General features: G+C 49.9%; 1 protein-coding gene across 1 annotated transcript in view; it reads left to right on the top strand.

Annotated features, from left to right (window-relative positions):
- The window catches only part of LOC111156475 (kinase suppressor of ras 2), a 390957-nt gene that overhangs the window by 291922 nt on the left and 74772 nt on the right, over positions 1–24263 (top strand). Inside the window, exons 6-8 of the mRNA XM_022517399.1 lie at positions 1419–1488; positions 4808–4891; positions 21859–21924. Of these exons, the coding sequence (XP_022373107.1) occupies positions 1419–1488; positions 4808–4891; positions 21859–21924 (220 nt within the window). The remainder of the gene's footprint in view (positions 1–1418; positions 1489–4807; positions 4892–21858; positions 21925–24263) is intronic.

The following is a 24263-nucleotide window of genomic DNA, read 5'->3' as shown; positions in this document are numbered from 1 at the left end:
TCCACCCACCCATCCATCCATCCACCCATCCACCCATCCATCCATCCATCCATCCATCCATCCATCCACCCATCCATCCATCCATCCATCCATCCACCTATCCACCCATCCTCCCATCCATCTATCCACCCATCCATCCATCCACCCATCCACCCATCCTCCCATCCATCCATCCATCCCTCCACCCATCCACACATTTACCATTCCAACCACCTTCCTACCCACCTATCCATCTACCTACTTACCTATATTTCTACCTACCTATCCAACCATTTGTCCACCTGACTATCCAAATATTCATCCATCCACCCATCCACTTACCAATCCATGTATCCATCCATCCATTCATTCATCCAACTACCCACCTACCCATCCGTCCATCTACCTGCTCATCTGACCATCTACCCACCTATCCAAACATTCATCCACCATCCCTCCATCCACTCACTTGCCAATCCATTTACCCATCTGTCTATTCATACATCCAGTCACTCTTGCATTCACTCCTCAACCCATCCACTTACTTTTTTTTTTTTAAGAGAGAAGTGGGGAGAGGGGAAGAGAAAGAGGGAGAGAGAATCTTAAGCGGGCTCCACACCCAGCATGAAGCCTGAAACGGGGCTCACTCTACAACCCTGAGATCATGACGTGAGCTGAAATCAAGAATCAGATGCTCAGGTGCTTAACCAACTGAGCCACCCAGGTCCCCTCCATCCACTTATTTTAGCATGAGTTTAAGTGGTACGTGGTTGGACATATTTTAAAGGATCAGTGACAATATACAGAAAGTGACATTAGTTTTCAATATAGAGCGTGCTTTTAAAATAAGTATATTTAAACAAACAAAGAGGGTTACCTTAAGATAATAAGTAAATAATTTTATGGGTTTTATGGGACAGGACAAAACAGGGAAAGTGGTGCATCCGTGCCTGGCATTTGGAATCTACCATTTTAGAACTTTGCACACATTTCTAGAGTCTCTCAAATCTGGATTCACAGCTGCTGTGCATTCTCCAAGGTGTATGACCTTGCACCAAAGTTGTCTGTAGGGTGGGGATGCTAACCACCCCTTTCTTTGGGGTCGTTTTGAGCATGTAATGAATGAAAGCATGTGAGTCACTTGCCACATGCCTGGCACACACTAAGCACCCCATAAATGGAAGCAATGCTCATTTTTATTCTTGCCACAGCTGGCTTCTTTAACGGCACTCTCTAGCTGCCCTGCTCAGGGGATCTTGCTTCAGTCAAAGTAACACATGTTAACCCAGTGTTCCATTTGGCTTCGGTCTAGCAAGTGATGTTGGTGGTCACTGAAGCCGGCGAGCCTCCCTCTTCCTCCCAGGGCTTGGCTAGAGCCCGCCCCAACCTCTGACCCTCTGTGTAATGGGCTCTTCTCCTCCTCTCTCCTCTCCCTGCAGACACGCTGTCCGTGCCGCGCTGGTCCCCGCAGATCCCTCGCAGAGACCTCGGCAACTCCATCAAGCACAGGTAGGCTGGATTCCTTTGGGCACCGGGGCCCACCTCTCGGCACAGTGAAGGCTGGGATCTTTGGCCGCCAGGGGGGGAAAGGCTGGGCAGACATTTTGCTCCAGCTCCTGTGTCGTCATGCCCCTCTCTCCTCTGCCAAGCGAAACCTCATTGTGGCATCTTATTAACCTGGCCCTGGTAAAATTAGCAGGTAATGGTTAGAAAGCCAGATCTTTGGAGTCCGACTTTCCTGTGTTCCAGTCCTGGCTAGTAAAGCTTTGCAACCTTGAGGAAGTTACTTAACCTCTCTGAGGCTCAGTTCTCTCATTGGGTAATTCTGCCCACCCGTAGGTGTGGTGAAGATCAAATGAGATAATATATGCCAAGTGCCAAGCAAAGGGTGTATAATAATCACTCAGTAAACGGTACCATTGTCAAACAAGTGCCTTACATTCCTAATTTTGGGTTTCCCCTCTCAGAAGACAAGATTTCATACTGAACTCAGAGGTGTTCATTCTCTGTTGAGGTGTAGGTCAGTCCAGAGCTCCAGCCCTGTTGGGTCCATGGAAATAACCTCCCCAGGGGTATGTCTGTCCTTTCAGGAAGGAGACTTGTATCTACTAAACATTCCTTGTAAGAAGTTCATTAACTTTTCAGCTTTAACTTTCTACATTTTATGTCGTTATACTCACAGTCTCCCATAAGCTCAGTGGGGTAAGTAGCACAAGTGTGGTCATGTCCATTTGACAGATAGGGAGACTGAGGCCCTGCACGACTAAGTGATGGGCCTTCAAGCTAATTAAACCTCGCACTCTGTGTTTTTCGGACACTGCTGCTCAGAGTTTTCTTTGTACCGAGGCCTCTGAGAAGTGTCCAAGGGACCTGTGCACTCATTCATGGATTTCTTGCGCTAGTATTTGTAGAGCATATCTGTGCCTGGGTAGCAGCACCGCGCAAGACCTAGGGCCTGTGCCCTTGTGGAACTCGCGGTCCGGTGGAGGGTTAGAGGGCTAACAGACTGCGACGGTACCTGGGAACGGGGCTACAAGGGTGGGGGCAGTATCAGGGGCAGACGGATCGCCATTGGGGGTGCGGGGCCAGGCGGAACGAGCACACTCTCCCGGAATGGCACCTTGTGAACAGTTTTTGAAAGAAACATGTTGACAGGATAGTTGTTAAGACTAAATGAGGAAACGGTGGAGGAAGCCGCGAGAAATACGTGATAGACTCGTCCGCGGTCAGGCGGGAGATGCAGCGAGAAAGGCATCAAAGAGAATGGCTCTGTCTGTTTGCTTCCCCACTGCCCCGGGCACAACTGCACCTCTGGGTTGGCCACACTCATGGCTCAGCTCCAACCCTCGGTTGGTCCCACCTCTGGGTTGGCCACACCCCTGGCTCAGCCCACCAACCCCTGGATTGGTCCCGTCCTGACTCAGCTCCATCCCTGGATAGGCCACAGCCCTGGCTCAGCTCCACCCCTGAATTAGTGCTGCCCCTGGCCAGCTCAGCCCCTGAATTGGCCCAACCCCTGGCTTAGCTCCACCCCTAGATTGGTCACACCCCCTCTTAGCTCCACCCCTAAGTCGGCCACACCCTTGGCTCAGCTCCGCATCTAGATTGACCCCATCTCTGGCTCAGATCCACAGTGGGTTCAGTAGACCCCTGCTTAGCTTCATCCAGTATTGGCCGCACCCCTGGCCCGGCTTCACCCCTGGACTGACCCTGCCCCTAGCGCAGCCTCGCCCTCTTGCTCGGCGTTATCCCGCGGCTCTAGCGACCTAGAGTGTTTTAGATCTGGTTCTACCTCGTCCTCAGATACTGATTCCCAGAGGCAGGGTGATGATCTTGGGCATTAGAAAGGTCTTCTTGGAGGAGCCGGGACTTGGGTTGCCCTGTTACTCTTTTGTCTCACCCTGTGTTTCTCCCCGGGCTCCATGCCAGGAGGAGGAGACCTAGACTCACCCCGGCCTTGGTGAAGAAATGAAATTAAAATCCCATTCCCTCCACCGTCCTCAGAGCCATCCCAGCCAGAGTTCAGGAGAAGAGAGAGCTGATCCCAGAGATGGGAGAGGACTGGAAAAGAAAGAGAACTCTAGGCTCCAAGGCTCGTGCTGCCCGCCCGCCGTCCCCACACAGTGGGCTGGCTGCAGGGCGGCGGGGGGCGGGGACCACAAGCCTATTCTCTTCATCCCCGAAAGCTGCCAAACGGCACAAGGTAGGGCCTGTCAGACTTGCTGGCCCTGTGGAAGAGACAGAAAAAGACTGAACCACCCCCCAGTCCAGAACTGGAGAGGAAGTTTCCTCAGTCACAAGAGTCCCCTTTCCAAACATTACTGTTTGCTTTGATACACAGGCTTTGGCCTGCGGCTGGTCCTGCTCGGAGGGTGACTGACCCAAATCAAGCATGTTGGTACCACAGAGGGATGCAGCCTTGCCCTCAAAGTTCTCAAGCACCGAGTTACATAATCACTTCTGATTTTCATTTTGACACTCGGAGGCAGAGGAGATTAGATGCAACTCCTGCGGAAGGTGGCAAAAATTGAAAATGAAAATTAACTCTGACCCAGCAACCTTCAGCACTTTTCTGGGGCCAGGCCCGCTGCTGTCTGGTATCTCTTGAGGGAAGAAAGCACCCCGGTAGCAGCGAGAGCCCCTGAAAGTTAATGTGATGCGCCTCTGTTCCCGATGGTTCCCTCTCCCTAGCTGTCTATTGGAGCCCTCCCAACTGCCTTGCGTTTACCGCAAGGCAAGCTGTGGTGATTGGCGAGGAGGATGAGCTCACCGCCTTTGACAAGAGCTTTCACTTTGGGGACCCTCTTCTCAAGTTTGAGGCCTCAGCTCTTCTGGGGGGGGAGGCCCCCATCAAAGTGTCCCAGATGATGTGACTGGCAGTGAGGGGGTGATGGGTGGGCTCCTGGGAGCCCCCACCTTGCTTTGTGGTTCTCTGAAGACAGCTCTAGCCCCATCCATCACCCCATCCCAGCACTGAACTCGGCACCTAGCCTGGCACCAGGTAAGACTTGTCACGAATGTCCAGGTAATAATGAAGTTACAGCCCAATTGAGTGAGCCCTTACTATATGCCAGGTGGTGGGAGGCCCTTGACATGCATGGCCCGTTGGGTCCCCCCAGTCACCTGGGACATTGGTTATCATCCCTACTCCACAGACAGGGAGACCAAGTCTCCAGTGGTCTGGACAACTTGATGAAGTCACACGTCTTGGAAGAAGCAAGACTAGAATCCGGGGCCTGTGTGCTTCCTCTTGAAGCAGCTCATCTTTCTAGAGATAGCCCGGTCACCGCGACCTTGCCCTTGAACGTTTTCTGTCTCTCTTCCACAGGTTTTCCACCAAGTACTGGATGTCTCAGACGTGCACAGTCTGTGGGAAAGGAATGCTTTTCGGCCTCAAGTGTAAAAATTGCAAGTAAGTGGCTGCATCCAGAGATGTTTTCGTGGTGTCTGAGGTCCACGGGAGCAGTGCTGGGCTTTGAAATAGCTTACGGAGGTTTGATTTCTTGGATCTCCGGAGGATCACTTGCTCCATGTTTCAAAACCATGTCTTAGGGGAACCTCTACCCTTGGGGAAGGGGTCAAGGAGGGCAATTTGGAGGAAACAGCAGAGTCGTTGGATGATGTGGGAAATGCGAAAAACTGTTTGCCAAGACACCGCCGTATTTGCACATTTGTAGCCTCTAAGATCAGGGGTTGGTCCACTTTTGGTCCAGTTGGCTGAATAGTAAACACGTTAGGGTCTGCAGACCCAACGACTCAACTCTGCCCCGTGGCAGAAGAGCCGCCACAGACAGTATGTCAACAAACGGGTGTGACACATTTATTTATTCCAGTAACACCTTATTCACAAATATATGCTACAGGCTGGCTTTGGCTCGTCACACGTAGTTTGCCAATTCCTGAGTTAGAGTTTGTGAAGTCCTTTCCCCCTTTGTTTTTTCTCCTCCGAGGAGCGTATCCTGATTCTCCGTGTTTTACAGATGTGAAAGCCGAGTCTCAGCCAGGAGAAGTGACCCTGCCCGAGGTCACACAGTCCCGACCCCTCACTCCTCTCCCCTCTGTGGCATCATGTTGGTCTCGAGTTCTGGTTGGGAAGGCTCGACCTTGCAAACCTCCCCGACTTGCACTCACCCGTGCCGGCTTGTGGCTGGCAAAAGGCAGGAAAAGTGGCAGAAAAAATGTCCGCCGTGGACTCTGTAGTCAGACTAAGATGGGTTCAAATCCTGGCTCTGTTCCGCTCTAGCTGTGACCTTGGACAAGTCACCCCACATTTCTCTTCCTCGGTTTTTTTTTTTTTTTTTTTTTTAATCTGCATGAAAAGAAGAATCCTCCTTCCTGCCTGATGCGGCGGTTAGCATCCAACAAATCAGGACTCAAGGACACAGCACAGTGCCAGGCTCAGAGTTCTGTCCTCTGTCAGAGGTCGGGAATGCCTTTCTGCCTGGCCGCCCTCGCTCCTGCCATAAGCGTGTGCGAAATACTTTTCTGGTCCCATTTCTGCAAGATTGTCAATAACATTTAACTATATCTGAGAACGCCACGTGAGAGTGCCTCTGTCTGCTTGATAGGAACGGTTCAATTGAAAAGAATGTAGGAATCTCTTTCCTTGTCCAGCCCAGGCTGGCCACACCCCCTTGGGCTCCTTCTGGCCTCCGCACATCCCTGCCCCTTGGTGGAGGGGACAGCAGCGGTGGCGAGCGCTTATTCTCCCCCTGCCTGGGTGTCTCACCTGAGTAACAGAGGTAAGGCTGAGCTCCCTTCCTTCCCGGAGTTGGAGAGGATTAATTAGCCATAAGGGGCCATAAGCTCCCAGGCATAAGGGGCAGTGGGGAGCAATGGCCCAGAATGACCGCCTTGGTCCCCCCTAGATCCTGGCTCTCAGGTGAGGGAGCCCTCAGAATGGCGATCCCTGGCCTTTCTGACTCTGAGAGGCTTGAGGCCAGGCCCTCGGGTGCACTGATACTCCCCACACACCAGCTGCCCCCGGGGGGCCTGTCTCATCCTTGCGTACTCACACCAGTCACACCGTGTTCTGAGGGAAGCGGCAGCTCTCACATCCTCACACCTGCAGAGTGGAGGCTTTGATGTCGGGTAATTAGGTGACAGGGACATGGCCAGGAGTCAGTGAGGCTGAACACTTCCTGAGCCGTTTTAATTTTCAGCCTGAGAGGCGGAACTCTGAGGTGGCCTTTGCTCTTGCTCCTTGTTCTAGAAGTAATGAACAAAGACTCAGACCCTGCTGGGGGTGGGGGTGGGGGTGGGGGAGGAGGTTGGAGGAGGGATGGGAACCGGGGGGAGAAGCACAGGCTTTGGAAGTAGCCAGAACTGAATGTGAGTCCCAGTCCCACTGCTGCATTCTCTGTATGAGCTTGAGCTGACGACTTCTCAGTCATCTTGGGGTTCAGTTTTCCACTCTGCAAAGTGGGTGTGATGCTGGCCCCTTCCATGGGGCTGTGGAAAGGAGCCAATGAAATGTTCTCACCCCATATGACCATGTTCTGTCAAAGAACATTCTTCCTCACTCCACCTGCTGCAGAAATGGCTCCTGGGGTGTAAGAAGCAGAATTCAGCTGAGGTTGGATTGCACTGTTGATCTCACCAATTTGCTCAGCTCTTAGAGAACCTTCCAGAACGGTGGAAGGAGAGTCTGTAGTCGCTCCGAAGGTCTGGCATGCTTCCAGTATTTTGACATTTGTGTAACTACAACAATTTTGTGCTTGTGTAGCTGCAACAGAACTTGGGGAAGATGCACCTATAGAGAAATGAATTTCGGTAGAACTGAAGCGTGTGCGTAAAGAGCCATGACAGTTGACAGTGCAGAGCCGTGGCACCAAGAACCAGGAAGCAGCCTTTTGGGGGGAAAAAATTGTTCATTTGCTCAGCTGTTTATTGAGCACCTACTATAATCCAGGCACGGTTCTAGGCTGAAGGGAAATCACAGTGACTAAAACACACAAAAGCGCTGCTCTCATGGAACGTACGATGCCAGGGGAGAGGAGGGACAGTCAACAGACCAGCGAAATAGGTCATCTTTCTGTTAAGAGGATGCTAAGTGCAATGGAGAACAAAGCAGCGAGGGGAGTGAGGAGGGGCTGGGGGAAGGGCTAGGATTTGAATTAAAGTGCCCAGGGGAGATCTCACACTCCAATGGGAACTTGGGAAAAGTAGTAGTCTGGGGCACAAGTCATTTCCTGTTGTCCTAAAACATCCCAGAGGTGTGAGTTTCAATCTGCCCTGAAGACAGTGCCTCCCCCAACCCCAGTCCTGAAACCTAGAGCATTGGTGCTTCTGTTATTGCCAGAAACCTGCGGGGTGAAGGATAGGATTGGACCCATGTGGCTCCACGTGTGGTCCCTGGACCAGCAGCACCAGCATCACCTGGGAGCTGGTTAGAAATGCAGACTCTCAGACCCTGCCCAGACCTGTGGTATCATTTTAAGATTGTTCTAGTGATTCTTGTACATGTTAAGGTTGGAGAAGCACTGCTCTGAGTAGTCTCCAAATTCCTTGTAGAGCTGATTTTGTCTAGATCAGGGGTCTCAAACTCGAGTGTACATCAGAATCCCCTGGAGGGTTTGTTAAAACTCCTGGGCCTGCCCCAGAGTCTCTGATGTACCAGGCCTGGGGTGGAGCCCCAGAATTTGCATTTCTGCTAAGTTCCCAGGTGACACTCGTGCTGCTGGTCCTGGGACCGCATTTTGAGAACCACTGCTCTATATAAAAGTAGCAATTTGACAAAATCAAACTTTATTCTCCAGCCTGACATTTCAGTAGATGAGGTTTGCTTTTGGGGTTTTGATGTTTTTTTGTTTGTTGGTGGTAGTGGCGGCTTTTTGGTTTGTTGGTTTTTGGTTTTTTTTGTTTGTTTGTTTTGGGTTTTTGTGTGTTTTTTTGTTTGGTTGGTTTTTTTGTTGTTTTTGGTTTTGTTTTGTTTTTGATTTTAAAGACTGGTCAATCTTTGCTAACTATTTTTTAGGCTTTTGTGTTATTTCATCTCTTGGCCTCATTCTGTAAACTTGAGTCTTGTTCATCATCATCTCATCCAGTAAGTATTTGTGTGATAAGCCAAAAGATAAGGCATGATTGGAATCCGGGGTTGTAGGTCACATGCATACACCTATATTTGAATCCTGACTCCACTACTAACAGTCATGTGACCACTTCTGAGCCCCATTTCCTCTTCTGTCAAAAGAGAAAAATAATATCTCCCTCACTAGATTGTTAAAAAAAAAACCGCAAACACAAAAAACCAAAAAGCCCCCCAAAACCCTAAGTGAGGTAAGTAAGGTAAAATGCTCAGCCCCCAGTACCTGGTGTATTATAAGAACATCATACATGAAAGCAAATACTGTTACTAAATTTATGGATTAATTTTGGGGTACCCCCCCTACCCAGGAAGCCAGGATACTCGCGAATGTCTAACCCCCTCTCCTCCTCCTTCGGCTTAATGGCCACTTCCTCCGGAATTATCATCAGCTGTCTTGTTGGCGTTCTGAATAGAGAGATTAGCAAACTAATAGGAAATTATGCTCAGAAAGCAATTTGCAGTTATCTAAATTGAGGACTTTTCATCTAATAGGTTCATGAGCGCGGAATGGAGTTTCGTTCTAAGTGGTCGGATGTCAGCACAATCCCCGTATTGTCTGATGACTGTGGATTCAGCTGCAGGAAGATGCTGATGGGTTTCCCAGCTCTCATTCGTGCGGTTATCTGCAGCTTTCCTCCTCGAGGTCTTTCCACAGGTTTCTGCAGAACTGAGGCCTGGATCCTTAGAAACCTGGCCACTCCTGTCTGCATTTCTTGCAGGAAAGATCTCCGTGGTGAATTCGCGTGGCTTGTGTTCTAGGAAACTTGAGTTTGAACCGAGGGTTTTTTGGTTTTTTTTAACTGCAGGGACTGGGTATGGAAAGGAGGGGACGTCTTCCAAAACTGTCAGTGGAGAAGCATTTGAATTGTCTGTCTCTTGTGTGTGTTTTAGCCCCCTTCCCCCCACTCTGTTTTCAGAGTGTGCTGCGGTTCTGGTTGGGTCAGCATCTCCGGAGACACGGCTGCTTAAAATTGTCCCACCTGAGCCCCTCCCAAGGCTTCCTGGCCCAGATGCTGGAGATAGGGCCTAGAAACCTGCATTTTTAATAAACCTCCCAGAGGGTTCAGATTTGCACTGCAGTGTGAGGAACAGGGATCTAGAATTAGGGTGGGGGTGAACCAGTAGGTTAATTATTACTCCAGAGGGAGATGCCCAGGCTACACCCGGCTGGGGGTGGGAGATACGTGATGCGCATCAGGGGAGGCCGTCCAAGAGGCCTTTGAAGTCTTGAGGGAGGAGTGGGACTTAGCCAAGTGAAGCAGGGGGAAGGGTGTTCTGGGCAAGGACGTGGCATGGGCAAAGCTTGGATCAGGACTTAGAAGGACTTGAGCATATTTTGCAGTTGCTTGTACCTGGCAGGGGGCTGGGTCCAGAGAGCGCTAATTCTGCCAGCAGCTGCAGTACCGGGCCCTGCCGCTCTGACGCTGTTGGGCGCTGTGTGGGCGCTGTTACCTGGGGCCCCAGGCCTGGGTAGTAGGGAATGCTCACTCCCCCTCCAGCCGCATTCCTTGGAAGCTGGAGCTGTCATCTTGCTGGAGGGAGTCGCTTGCCAAGGACAAGGCCTTGGGGAGAACAATGCTGGTGTCAGGGTGGCCTTTCCTTCTGACAGTCGAGTGCAAGGCAGAAGCCAGGGGTTCTGACGTTCTCCGAGTCACCTGCTCTTACAGCCTGAGACAGGAGGGGCTTGGGTGTCAGAATGCCTTGTAGATGCTAAGACTCATTTTTCTCGAAGACCGTGGAGGAGTACTCACTGCTCTACTTTGAAGACAGGATGATGAAGTCAGTGACCACAGAGCACCGCCTTCCCCTACCCATGTATGTCTGGATGTATATCCAGGGACGTCATTTACCAGTGGCTGTGGACGCCGCTGCTAACAGCTCAAACCTGAGCCCTCCACTGGAGGTTTGCTCTTGGGGAATTGCAGCTGCCTCACCCCGAGGTGCCTGGGGGGGTGGGGAGCCTCCCCCTCCCCCATTGGCTCAGAGCCAGGCACTCACTGGGGTAGGTATACAGAAGGCCAGCTAGCTTGCCTCAGAGCAAACACTCTCTGTGGTCCAATTCATGGTCCAGAGCTCCAGACGGATCAAGCTGAGACCAGAGTCACTTGAAACCACATCTTAGCTTAGCTTCTCCCCCATTTCCTATTCTGCTCCCCCTACAATGGAATCGGTCTCTCTTGGAGAACTCCTTCCATATATCGCTCAGGAGAACACCCATCTTAGGACCCGCATCTAGGGAACCCAGTGTTGTTGTTTTACCATAAAACGACAGCAGGATCCACACCCTGGAGCCAGAGAGAGCTGAGTTTGGGTCCTGGCTCTTCCACTTTCCAGCTGTGTGATTCTGGGGAAGTTTCTAACCCTCTCTGATGTAAAATGAGGCTGAACCATTCGTGTGATGTGAGTGCACTGATCACATTAATGGCTTGGGGATTCCCTCGAATCAGAATCTTTCAATAAATCATTCCGCATTTATTTAGTTGTAGAAACTGACTTTCTGTTAATGCAAAGTGGGAAGAGAAACCTACTCGCTAAATCCCCTCCGTGGGTTGATGCGAGGTTCAAGTTCTGGAAAATTTAGCACCTGCCCTCTTTTTCTGTAGTACTTGTTCCCCATTTGCCTTTTGGGATTTTCCAAACCATCCCACTTCTTGGGGGACATGTTTAAGCATTTACATCAGGGTTTCTCAACCTCAGCACTATTGAAATCCTGTACATTGCAGGATCCTGAGCAGCATGGCTAGCCTCCACCCACCAGATACCAGGAGCAACCCCGCAACACACACACACACAGATACACACCCCATCCCCTGTTGTGACAACCAAAAGTGTCCCCAGACCTTACCAGATCTTCCCGGGGGGAGCAAAGTTGCCCTTGGTGGAAAACGGCTGGTTTATGTAACGAATCAGTCACTGCCAACCAGTGGGACTGCGGCACACATCATTCAGTTCTGGAGTGTCAGCGTTAGAATACCATTACTGAAATATTCAACAGAGTGATTAAACATCTCGGTTTGCCTGGGACTTAGCACTGAAAGTCCCATGTCCCATGCGACCTAAGTGGGTCGGGGCAGAGCTCTGCAAATAAAAACACTTCATGTGCTCCAAACTAGGTCACTGCCTGCTTCTGGAGGGGTGAGACCCATAAGTATTTTCTTGGAAAGGTCAAGAGTGAGCTTGGAAAACTGAGTTAAGAGCACAGGATTTCCGATTTATTCCATTGTTTGCAGGCCCTTTCTGTAACTCACTTCTCCTCCTACCTTCAGCAGCCCAGCTGGACATGCTTTCCACTTCTTTTTCTGTAAGCTCTCACTTTACTATCTTCGTTTAAATGAGCCGTGCACACCTTTATCCAGTTTTGCTCCATTACTGGACCTAGTCACTTGGATTTTCTGCTCTTCTCAGTTCCTATCTTGCCCTGTAGCATCTCCTAACCTGTGTTTTTGCCTCAAAACACAATGTTTGATCTGAAAACGTCCTGGCTTTGTACAGTGACTCCGGCCACAGGTGATGAGCTAGCTAGGAGGAAAAAGTAAGCCACGGTTGGTTTGAGCCACTGGCTGCACTAATTTCCCGAACCCTGGAAAAACTGGGAAAGTGATCAGCGCTGATGTCACAGCTGCTGCAAGTCTCCTGAAAGCCTCAGGAATTTGCACGACACACAGGATATTGGCAGGATATAATTATGAGCATGCGTTTCAGAGATCACCAGCTTAAAGCCCAGACTTACTTTTCCATTAATAGAAACATTTCTGTGTTTTGCAACGATCATAATGGGAACTCGTGCTCCCTTATATGAGTTTTTAACCTAGTACATGCAAAACTTTGCATCCAGTTACAGTTGTATGGGAAGGGGGATTATGATTCTACTGGATGCCGAGGTGGGCATTGAATGGGATGAGGACGGTGCCCATAATAACGTGTTAGGGGCTTACTAAATGCGGGAAATTTTGCTAAACATTTTTATGCATGATCTCATGTAATCCTTGCAACAACTGTGGAAGGTAGGGTCTGTTCACCATCATTTTACAGATGAGGAAACAATGACCTTCAGGAGTAAAGCCAGAGTCTCCCAGTAGATAGATCTGCTCGTCAAACCACCGGTATCTATGATTTGAGATCCCAGATCCCCTTAACCACTTTGCAAAGGGCCAGTCACACAGTAGGCCAGCCACAAAGTCTAGCTCCGAGGCAGAATATTCTCAACCTGACCCTGGACCAGAGCTGGTCATCTTTTCCTCCTCCTTTCCCCAGCTGGCTATCATCTCCCCTATTTCTTGAATTGAAAGATGGCCAACTGGTCTTTGTGTTTTGATGAGCACCTCTGGGGCCTGGGAGCCAAGAAGACTCTGGGGTCACTCTCTCCTCTCTTGGCGGAAGTTGCGAGATGAGAAGAGGGACATCTCCAACAGCTAATAAACTCACAGCTGTCCTGCACTATATCCTCCTATGGAGAGAAGTGCCGGGTTTTCTAATCATTGTTCATTATTTGGCTGACGTTTCCAGTATGATTTATACATTAATACTCCCTCCAACCTTGTTCATTTCTGTTGTGGTTGTTTTCCCTAACCCAGTCTTGGGCCAGAGAGCTCAGCCTCACTGAGTTGTCAGCAGGGACAGGAAGAAGTGTTTTTTATATCCTCCACTGAGAGCATATGGGGGCATTTCTAGAAGCATCAATCCAAATGAGAGACCGCAAGGGAACCAGGATGAGACAAAACTGTTTGGTTGGGGTATTCAACGAAACAAGCCCCATGGGAAAGGGGGCAATGATTTGGTTCAGTGATTTTGCAGGAAGCCTTGAGGAACTCTTAATGCTGTGAGCTGGGAAAAAGAAAACAGAGGGGGGAAGTCAGAGAGATAACGAGTGAGGGCTGCCCTTTAATTTTAGCTATCTGCTGCTAGAGGAGGGCTTTCCAAAATGCTGATCTAGCCTTCACCTCCCTGTTTAAAATCCTTCCTTGGTTCTCTCTTACTCTCAGGGCAAATCCAGGCTCACGATACTAAATGGCACCATCCCTTGCTCATCTGTCCTTCCAGCCCTCTCACTATCTCCCTCCTCACACCCGGACCGCTAGCTTCATTGAGATGTCTGCCCCTGTGGCAGGCCACATGCACATCAATCAACAACACATCTTTGAACTGCCTTTTTCTGCTCCTGCGTGGATCTCTCTTGCGCACTTCGGCTATATTTGAATATATACATTCAGATATATAATTTGGATATAGCCAAATTTACGCACTTGCACATTTGTCCTTCAGGCTCAGCTCAGTTGCCACTTCCTACAGGAAGCCCTCCGGGACTTCTCTCAGGTCCAAAGTGCTACACCCTATCCTCTACCGTCATACCATATCACATAACTAGGATGTGTTGGGCAGCATACCTGCCTGTCTCTTTGACCAGACTTTAAACTGATTGAGGGTAGGGCTGTGTCCGTGTTGTTCACTCTTTGTATGTCCAGAGCTAGCACATATGTACTTGGCACATGGAAAGTGTTCAGTAAATATTGTTTGTGCCATAGACCTCCAAAGTTACTTCTGGAAGGAAAGTGGTTCTTGCCAACCCAAGGCCCCAAGAGCCAGTTCTCATCCACTCAGAGGCAGCCGAGGAGAGATGTTCATGCTTAAAATAGTGAGAGATGGGTTCACATACCTGGTTGGTGAGCTCCATGCTAAATGTTTGTAAGAGAGATGATTGAAGAAAGAATTCTGGCCCTGTCTTATGACACATGGCCTGGACCTCAAAGAGCACCTGGCACAAAGAGGGAAGACAGTCATGTTTGGGTGCATGAATGAATGAATGATTCTCACTCTGCCCTTTACTGTCTGTATGATCAGGCTGCTTACTGAGCCTCAGTCTTCCTAACTTTGAAATGGACGTGATAGTATCCACCCTTCATGTCACCGTTGTTCAGAGCAAACAGGTTATGTAAGAACACCTGGCCTGAAGTTGGTGTTTCTTTAATGTTCCCTCCATCAGAGGTTGGGGGCTGGGTTTTAAAAACACACCACTGGGGCGCCTGGGTGGCTCAGTGGTTAAAGCCTCTGCCTTCGGCTCAGGTCATGATCCCAGGGTCCTGGGATCGAGCCTCACATCGGGCTCTCTGCTCAGCAGGGAGCCTGCCTCCTCCTCCTCTCTCTCTCTGCCTGCCTCTCTGCCTACTTGTGATCTGTCTGTCAAATAAATAAAAATCTTTAAAAAAACAAAACAAAACAAAACACACCACTGGCCCTCAGGAAGGAAAGGCTATGTCCTGCTCAGATGGATTGCGAAGGAAGCTGGTATGCACTAGAGAAAGGCGGGTTGGGCTACTTGGAGCCAACTTCTCCTAAATTGATTACAGTAGCTCAGTGAACCATTTGAAATGGATGGGGACTGTGTTCACAGGCAGGAGTCTAGCCCAACTCTTCAGGGAAGACTAGCATCCTGATCCCAGGGTCACACAGGCTCTGGGGTCACATCTGCCCCATAGGGCTGCTGGGGGACATGACACATCCATTAAGGAAATAACAAAACTGCTCATAAAGGGGACATTTGTCCCCCACAGTTCCCCGGGCGAGGTCCATGCAAGTCTGGTGTGCTTCTAGCTCAAACCCTGTCCTGTCCTCACAACGGGGGTTGGGAGGGAGGGCAGCGAGAAGGGGACACCGACAGGGACACACCTGCATTTCACAAGCGGCAGGGGATACCATTTGTAAAAAAGCAGGAATCATTTCAAGAAGCCTTTTGACAGAGACGATTCAATCCCATACACTAGTGGTGTGTGATGGCTTTCCCTTCTACCCTTCCTTCCTTTGTCTGTTCTTCTCTGTCCCTCCCTGTCTGTAGTATTTATTCGGCATTTTTATACACCAGCCACCAGACCAGGCACTGAAAGGGCAACAGGAACGGCAGCTACAAAATGTGGAAGACCCAGATCTTGCCCTCCAGATAAATGCACATATTTAATTTTCAGAGGAAGAGGATGTCTCATTTAGCTAGCAGCTCCTTTGGGGAATGAGATACTCCACGTAAGCAACTTTTCTCGATAGCTGAAGCTTATCCTATTAGCTTTGAATGTTAAAAAAAAATAAATAAATAAAGAGGTGTAAGCCCCTTCAAGGAAAAGTTTTTAAATAAGCCCTTTCCAAGTTTCCGGGCTGTAGGAGGTTCCCATGGCATCCTCTGTGTCCACTCCAGTGCGTTTTACCCTGCCTGGAGAAATCTTGACCTATTTGCTGCCTCAGTGGGCCCCATTCAGGCATTTGCTTGTTAGATTCTCATCACAGTTTTGCCAATGAGGAACCTGGAGCTCGGCAGGGCACATGGAGTTCCCCTGGGTGTGGGAAGGACAGGACTGCGATTCAGGCTCAGGCTGGCCTGCCTCAGAAGCCCAGGCTTCTCCCCACTTCTGGAAACACATCTGACCTTTGTCTGCTGTCAGGCCTTGTTCAGATCTAGCATGCTGATTCACGGAGCTCCTCCCGGCCACGTTTGATGGGGACTTTGTGCTGGGAAGTCCCCCTGCCTTTCCTCTGGGTGGAATGGAGCATCTGGAGAACCACGTTCATGAAGGGCTGTGTGCTGAGGACACACAAGGGACAAGTTGCAGAGAGGACTTGGGGTTGGTGTGAGAGCTTTGGGATGGGCCACGTTGGGTTTTGAACCATCGTAGTATCCTGGCTGGGCTCCTGTCTTTCTAAAGACCTCAGAACAAGGATTTAAGGGCAGGTGGTTTATTTGAGACATGATCCAGGCCACACCAGCAGGGGAGGAGGGGAGCGAGACAGGGAAAGCAAGGTAGCCTGTCCTGGGTGCTTCGTAGGGCGGGTAAGGGCTCTGGGCAGCTGAGGCCCAGTCTCATGTCTGCATACCTCTGACTTGTCTCACCCAAGGGAGAGGAGACTGGGATAGTCCTCAACCAGCTTCCACCCATGGGTGTTTCAGATCTCCAGGCATTGCAGCGAGCGCACAGTTCAGCAAGAGGCAGGGTCTTAGGGGCTCGAGTGGAAAGCTATGCACAAACTCGCAACAGTAACAAAATGACAGTTACCTGCTACTTCAAGCAGTTGCCCTAGGCACCCTGCCTACCTCATGTGATCAGTCTTCTCTGCAACTACAGATACTATGTTTCCCTGTAAATACAGGTGCTATGATTGTCCCCATTTTACAGATGAAGAAACTGTCGCTCAGTGTAGGTCAGCGACTTCCCCAAGCAGTCACGGCCAGGAAGAGGTAGTGCCAGGCTTTGAACCCAGATTCCTTCTCCATACTCTCCTGACCCCATTTCTCTTTTTTCTTGGGGCGGGGGAGTAGAATGCTGGGTTCTGGAAAATCTAGGCTTCTAGACATCACTCATTTGGGGAAGTAGAATGTGCCCTCCTCCTAGAGTGGTTCTGGGACGCCAACATGCCCTTGACGAAAACCCACTTTCCCAGCACAGACCGAATTAGAGCCTCGGAGGATAAGCCTGGGGGATGGGAGGCATCAAATTTGGAAGCAGGTGGTCGATCTTAACAGTATGTGGTCCTAGCTTGCTCTTCTGTGGGCGGTGAAAGGAAAAGTCTCCTTTGAGTGGAATCCTCTGTTTTTCCTGCTGAAAAAAAACGATTCTTCGTAAGTGGGGCATGGTGTGTCTGCATCGTGTGAGAGCCTCATCTCGATCCCTCCAGGGTCTGTGTGATTTAAGCGCTAGGCTAATCCTGCCAACTCGATTAGCAGGTGCTGGACATGCGGGTGCTAGTTCTTGACGTACCAGCCTCCATGCAAAGGGTTAAGTGTGTTAGCATGAAAGAGTTCTCTGGGCCTTTCTGCATGAGCAGTGGCTGTGGCCCCATCCCCGGGGCTGCCCTTTGAAATGCTGCCTGGAAGGATAGGCATTCTATCTTCCACCCTTTGGCCAGAGATGAAGGAAGGCTTTTCCAGAACTGCAAAAGACAGGCAACAAGGGATCCTGGAGAGGAAAACGCCAGGGGGAGGCAGGAGATGACCGAGGTCCCAGGAGGCTTTGCCTGCCCCGTCCTGGTTCGGGTGGGGTCCAGAGGTCACATGAAGCTGCTTGCCCCCACGCAGAGCGCTGCCCACGAGAGCGAACAAGCTTCTTCACATCTGCACGTCACCCTTCCAGCTGGGCTTGTTAGAGAAGACTCGTAGGCAGGAGAGGCAGAAAGGAAAAATTTCTTTCTGGAAGCTTCCAGGGTGGAATGAAGCTATTTCAAACAGGAATGAGTGCAGATACTTCTTGGTTCCATTCTCATTTGGCATCAGCAGATTCCCCAGCTGGGGGCCTCCCAAGCATCAGTCCGACCTGTCACAGCTGTCACAAGCCTCCCGTGGCCCCCCAGTGCCTGCAGAATCAAATACAGACTCTTTGCCCCGGTTGCCGGGGACCCTGCCCATGCCCTCCTCCCCTTCCTCTTGTCTTTATGGCTTTGCTGTTCTCTGTACTTCAGCCTGATCAGCCTTTAACCTCTGATCCCTGAACCCGCCAAGCTTGTTCCTGCCCTCACACTTTAGATCTGGCTGGAAGCTCTTCCCCTCCCACTCCCATACTCTCCATCCTGTTTCCCTGTATGATTTTTTCCTCCGCCTTACCACACCTGCGATGATCTGATCTTTGTTTACGTGTGGTTAGTCCCTCCCCATAAACATAGCGGCTTCTCCTGTCCTGTCCCAGACCCCAGTTAAGTGTTTTGCAGAATGATGGAGAGGCTAGTTGTACATCCAGCAGAGCTTCCCACTGGGGTGTGGATGCATTACCCATACCCTCCCTGGAGGCTGGGACCTTCCTGTAGGTCAGACAGTCTGTGGACCTTAGAAAAGAAAGATGGGGGCGCCTGGGGGGCTCATTCAGTTGAGCATCTGCCTTTAGCTCAGATCATGATCCCAGGGTCCTGGGATTCAGCCCCTGCACTGGGTTCCCTGCTCACGGCAGAGTCTGCACCTCCCTCTCTCCTCCCCCTGTTCATGCTCTCCTCTCTCTCTCAAATAAATAAATAAATTTTTTTCTTTTAATTAATTTATTTGACAGACAGAGATCACAAGTAGGCAGAGAGGCAGGCAGAGAGAGAGAGAGAGGAGGGAGCAGGCTCCCTGCTGAGCAGAGAGCCCGAGACGGGGCTTGATCCCAGGATGCTGGGATCACAACTTGAGCCGAAGACAGAGGCTTTAACCCACTGAACCACCCAGGCACCCCAAAATAAATAAAATCTTAAAAAAAAAACCAGAAAAAGAAATTTGCTGTGAGGTGGGATTTTTATTATCCTTTTGAAGTCAGGTAACTGTAGGGGGAAGAACAAGGTGACATCTTAGGCTTATCTCAAAGGAGGACCTTTTGATTTTGCTGGTTACCCAAAGCTTCCTCTTCATTCACTGCCACCCCCAAGATGTAAACGAAGAAGAGTGGAGGTTTTGGAGGCATCTGCATCTGCTGGTTAGACCTGGGCTTGGGGCCTCTGTCTCTAACTGGCTATTTGACCTTTGGTAAGTTATCCAAATTTGCCGAGCCTCGGTTTTTCACTCCGTAAAATGGGGATGACAATAGTTGCTACTATTTAGGATTGTTACAAGGATTATATAAGTTGTGTAAAGTCCCGGGGGGGCATTGCTGGTACTTCACAAGCACCATGTAAGTGAAAGTTCTTGTTCTTCTCTAAGTCACAGCGTCTTTGTGACATCCATGACCAAGAGGACCTCTTAATGTTTTTCAACCAGTAAAACTTAGACTGTCAGATGCCAAGAGCTGTCCCCTTTTCTGACAATTCCAAGTTATGTAAGCCAGCTTGTCCCAATCTAATTCAGTCATTCGCTCACCTCCCTGTCACGATTTTGTCATATATGCGTAGCAGCCTTACTTTTATTTATTTACACCTTACCGCCTTTTAAACTCAAATAAATGTATTGAGGGGCGCCTGGGTGGCTCAGTGGGTTAAAGCCTCTACCTTCAGCTCAGGTCATGATCTCAGGGTCCTGCTCAGCAGGAGTCTGCTTCCTTCTCTCTCCCTGCGTGTCTCTCTGCCTACTTGTGATCTCTGTCTGTCAAATAAATAAATAAAATCTTTAAAAAATGTATTTAAAGATGAAAGTGTATCCTGTCACCATGAGTGGAAAATCAGCATCACTTCCATGAATACGCGGCAACCAGGAAAAAAAAGATGTTCAGATGGAAAAATTAATTTATTAAATTTCCTGTCGATAGTGTCGCCTTTCCAAATCTGGGACTGTGGTAGCATGTGGTAGAGAAATGTAAAGACGTGTTAGCACCAGAAACCTTCTCCCAGATGCAGTCAAAGTGAAGGTGACTTGGAGATAGACTAATAATGTACTTTCTGCCCACATATCTCCTTGCTTCCCCTCTGCACTCCCAGGGGCCCCAGGTCTAACTTTTCAATCTCAGAGTGGAATCCGGGGCCCTACCGGGTCCACCACAGACTGAAGACAGGAGGAATCGGGAAACGTGCATCGGCATTCCCAAACGATCAGCGAGACCAGTGGTTCTCACGCCTGAGCACGTAGCAGACCCAGGGAGAGGGCTTGTTGAAACAGGGGACTGCATTTCAGCTCTGAGTCTTGGCTTCTATCAGATCTGAGGTCCCTACCCCAGAAGCTGCACTCCTGAAAAGTTCGGAGACCACTGGTGCTCATGCTGCCGGTCTTGGGACTCTGCTTGGAAAACCACTGAGCATGGGGGGAGTCCAAGTGGAGTCTGTGGCTGGACATTCAGATTATTCTGTCAGAGAGAACTATGAGGTCCCCGGAGGGCAAGAAGGTTGAGCTTCTAAAGTTTCCACCTCTCTGCATGGAGTTTGTTACTGGGAAACCTTTAAGCAGGTGGCAGGGTCCTTCTGGCAAGAAGGTCTGCTGTCGGCACTCAGGCTGGCGTGCACAAAAATGGTAAGGGGACCCAAAGGGGTGCAGACAGGACACCCATAGCGTCTGCCACGGTGTGTATTGGTATGGAAATTCGGAAGAATTTCTTACCGACATATATACTCTAAAAGGAAAAGACAAAGCAGGTCACAGTTAGTTTGTTTTGGTTTTTGGTTTGGGGTTTTTTGGGTTTGTTTTGTTTTGTTTTATTTTTTGTTTTTTGTTTTGTTTTATCCTTTGGGAGCCTGGCAACGCTTTAGGAAAGAACAAGATGACATTCTTTCAAAAGAGGACATTTTGGCTCTAAACTCTTCTTACCTTTGAAACTGAATACCTCTCATGAATCTCATCTTAAACGGAAGCCTTGGTTAGCTGTCACCTGTTGCTTGAGGCTTGAAGGAAAATGAGAGGCCGCCTCTGGCACCACCGACCCAAGTTTTCTGCCAGGAAAGCTCGGTTAATCTGTTTTTCCATCTGTAAAATGGGAATGATAATAATATCCGTTGTGTAAAGTGTTTATAAAGATCCAATGATGTAGCATTTGTATCATGCTTAGTACAATGGCTGGCAAACGAGTCTGCAGGTAACAGGGGATGGTTATTAGGATTGGGTGAGGATGATGATAAGGATAAAAAATGCAGACTGTGGATCGCCTGGATGGCTCAGTTGGTTAAGTGTCCAACTCTTGATATTGGCTCAAGTATGATCTCAGGGTCGTGAGTTCAAGCCCTGTGTCGGGCTCGGAGCTGGGCTTGGAGTCTGCTTAAGATTCTCTCTCTCTCTCTCTCTCTATCCTCCTCTGCCCCTCCCTCCATCCCCTCACTTTCGTGCACTCTCACTCTCCCTAAAATAAAAAAGAAAAAAGTACAGACTGAAAGGCGAAAATGTCTTTCAAAGCATAACGTCTAAGTGGACACTGTTGGTGAAAGAGTTGCTACTCAACCTGGACCACCCGAGTCTGACCTGGGAGAATGGAATGACAATAGCCTTTATCCAGAGTTAATTTCCTAGGTGCCAAGGAGATACTTTAGCTGCCCTATCTCATCTCATATTTTTGTATTCACAGCTTCCAGAGCTTTCTGAACCACCAGGGCATCCTGTTCATCTATCCATCCCTCCTCCCACCCAGCCTTCCACCCACCCATCCCTCTACTCATCCATTCCTCTATCCACCCATCTTTCCATCCATCTATGCATTCATCCATCCACCTACCCACCCACCTGTCTGCCCATCATCCATCCACCCAACCATCCATCCATCCATCCATCCACCCATCCACCCACCCACCCAACCATCCATCCATCCATCCAACCAACCATCCATCCATCCACCCATCCACCCATCCATCTATCCAACCATCCATCCAACCATCCATCCATCCATCCATCCACCCATCCATCCATCCACTACCCGTCTCTCCATCCTTGTCTCTTTCTCTCTCAGGTTAAAGTGCCACAACAAATGCACCAAAGAAGCCCCTCCCTGTCATCTCCTGATCATCCACCGAGGAGGTAAGTATTTAACACTTCCTATCCTAGGGGTAGGCTGGGGTGGGGGCTCTTGCAGACCCTCGGAGATAGCTGTCCCATCCAGGCCATTTCTGGGTACCTCTTAATCCCCTGATACTTACCTAAATTTTTGCCCTCTGACACTCTTCTTCCTGACATCTGTCTCCTTCATCCATCTCTGGTGCCTGTTCTCCGTCTTCCTTGCCCCTCTGATGGTCTCTCTGTTACTTTAGCCCTCAGATTAATCTCCCCCTTCCTAAGTCTTTTTCTCTCATTCCTGTCTGCTCTTCTAATTTCCACTCTCCTCTCGTTCCCCCAATCTCATTGCTTTTCCTTCACATGTAGAAAAAGAGTGCTGGCTGAGTGTTCCTCAATTACTTGGCCCTGCAGAGGTGGCCATGGGGAGGGGTCGGGCTTGGGTCTCTGGATTTGGGCCATCTGTGTTCTGTCCCCTGGGGCCCTGGGAGTGTCTGGGCCAAACTATCCACATAGGGAGGTAACAGCTACCCTTAGGAGAGCCACTGCCAGCCTTTACCCTGGGGTGGGGGGGGGGAGCAAGACCAATTGAGTGCAAAGGAAAGACTGGACAGAAAGGCTTTGCCCTGCCTCCCAAGCACTCAGTGGGAGGCATCTCCTCAGGAAACCTGGCAGTCCAGCCTTGACAATAGTTCCCCTGACTCTTGTCTCATGGGGTAGTTATCTCTCACTGTCATTATCTACATTGCAATTCATTCACCGGGGGACCCTCTAGACCTGTGCTCTTCAATACAGCAGCTGCTAGCCACATCTGACTGTTTAAATTTAGATTAAATGAAATAAAAGTAAAAATCCAATGACTCTGCCACACCAGCCACATTTCAAGGTCTCAGTGGCCACCGGTGGTGCAGTGCAGATAACCAACGCTCTCCTCGTGGCCGAGAGTTCTCTTGGGTATCACTGGTCCCGACCTTTGCTATTCAAAGTGCGGTCTGTGGATTGATAACCTGGAAATCCCTGGGGAGCGGTGTGGTTCCACACGCATGGTTTCTGGCCCCACCGGAGACCTACTGAAGAGGAACCTCCCTCTTTCACCACATCTTCGGGCAGCTCTCTGCCACCTTAAAGTTAAGAAGCAAGGCCCTAGAATAGACGTCACCAACACAGGGGCCAGCAGGGCCAAGCAAGGATCAGAAAAGAGAGAAGGTGGCCATGCAAAGCCATGCAGAGTAGAGAGGACACCCAGGGGCCGTCTAGAGAGGACAGCCGCTCCAGCAGTGATGGAGACAACGTGGACCTGCTCTGCATTTTTTCGCAGTTCCACGAAAAACCCAAATAGTTGTATGAAGACGCTCACAACTTATTAACCATTTAAAAATTCTCACTGGCCAGTTCCCCGTCACCCTCCTTCTAATAGGCTGGATGGAGCCATGGAGCCAACATTGCGTATACCACCTGCTGATCTGGGACAGAGTCCCTTCTGGTCCCCGCTGTGTCCCTTGCGGCTCCCCTGGCCTTAGTCAGTGTAGGCTCTGGGGAATCCATGCCGTTTCAGAGCGAACCCAAGGGAAAGGTAAAGATGGAAGCAGAGTGCCGCCCAAAGTCCTGGGATGGGTTCCAAAGCCCACGGGCTGTTGGTTGTCTGTGATCTTTGCATGGCTTACCTCCACGAGGAGGGGAATTGCGAGTAAAGGAAAAATCTTCAGCCCTTTGCCCCTTCCCACCCACACCCTAATCAAGAACCATCTGTTCCTTGCACAACTGCATACACTCAACAAGGCTATTTTTAAACATGAATTCTCAACAGCTCTCGAGCCCTAGTCTTGGGTCAGCATCACTGGAGAAATTCCTCTTCGTCGTGGACTCTGCTGGAGCCCAGCTCCCATGTGCAGATCAGAACCAACCTGCTGCATGGCGACTGGCTTTCAGAGGCTGACATCTGAGGAAGGCTCCCTCCCCCACCCGCCTTCATGGCCGTGCCCCCTTCACTCCAAGGCAGCAGGTGCCTGTACATGCGAGAGCCATGGATCTTTCCAGAAGTCCCCCAGGTTCTTTCTTCCTCCTCGCCACACCCCCCCCACCCCTCTTGATAGGAAGTTTAAAATATAGTTGGGTTCCATGGAGATGGCAGCTCAGGCTAAGCAGAGAAATTAAATCCCGGGTCAGTGCAAAGCTTTAAACTTTTCCACCAATGCCCCACACCCCGTGCAATAAAAACAGCGAACAAGTAACACTGCCAACTCAAATTTGAATTTGAGCTGCTCAATCAGCCCCTCCCCGAGGCCCCATAAGAAGTCGAAATAACAGGTAACTCAAGGAGGAGCTTGGATAGTGTGGTTTGGATCAGGAAGCATTTATTGAGCA

This window comes from Enhydra lutris, unplaced genomic scaffold (assembly GCF_002288905.1).
Source record: "Enhydra lutris kenyoni isolate GAN:26980312 unplaced genomic scaffold, ASM228890v2 scaffoldscaffold46, whole genome shotgun sequence".
NCBI lineage: Eukaryota > Metazoa > Chordata > Mammalia > Carnivora > Mustelidae > Enhydra > Enhydra lutris.
The sequence above is the reverse complement of the archived record's forward strand: the minus strand, read 5'-3'. Positions and strand labels throughout refer to the sequence as shown.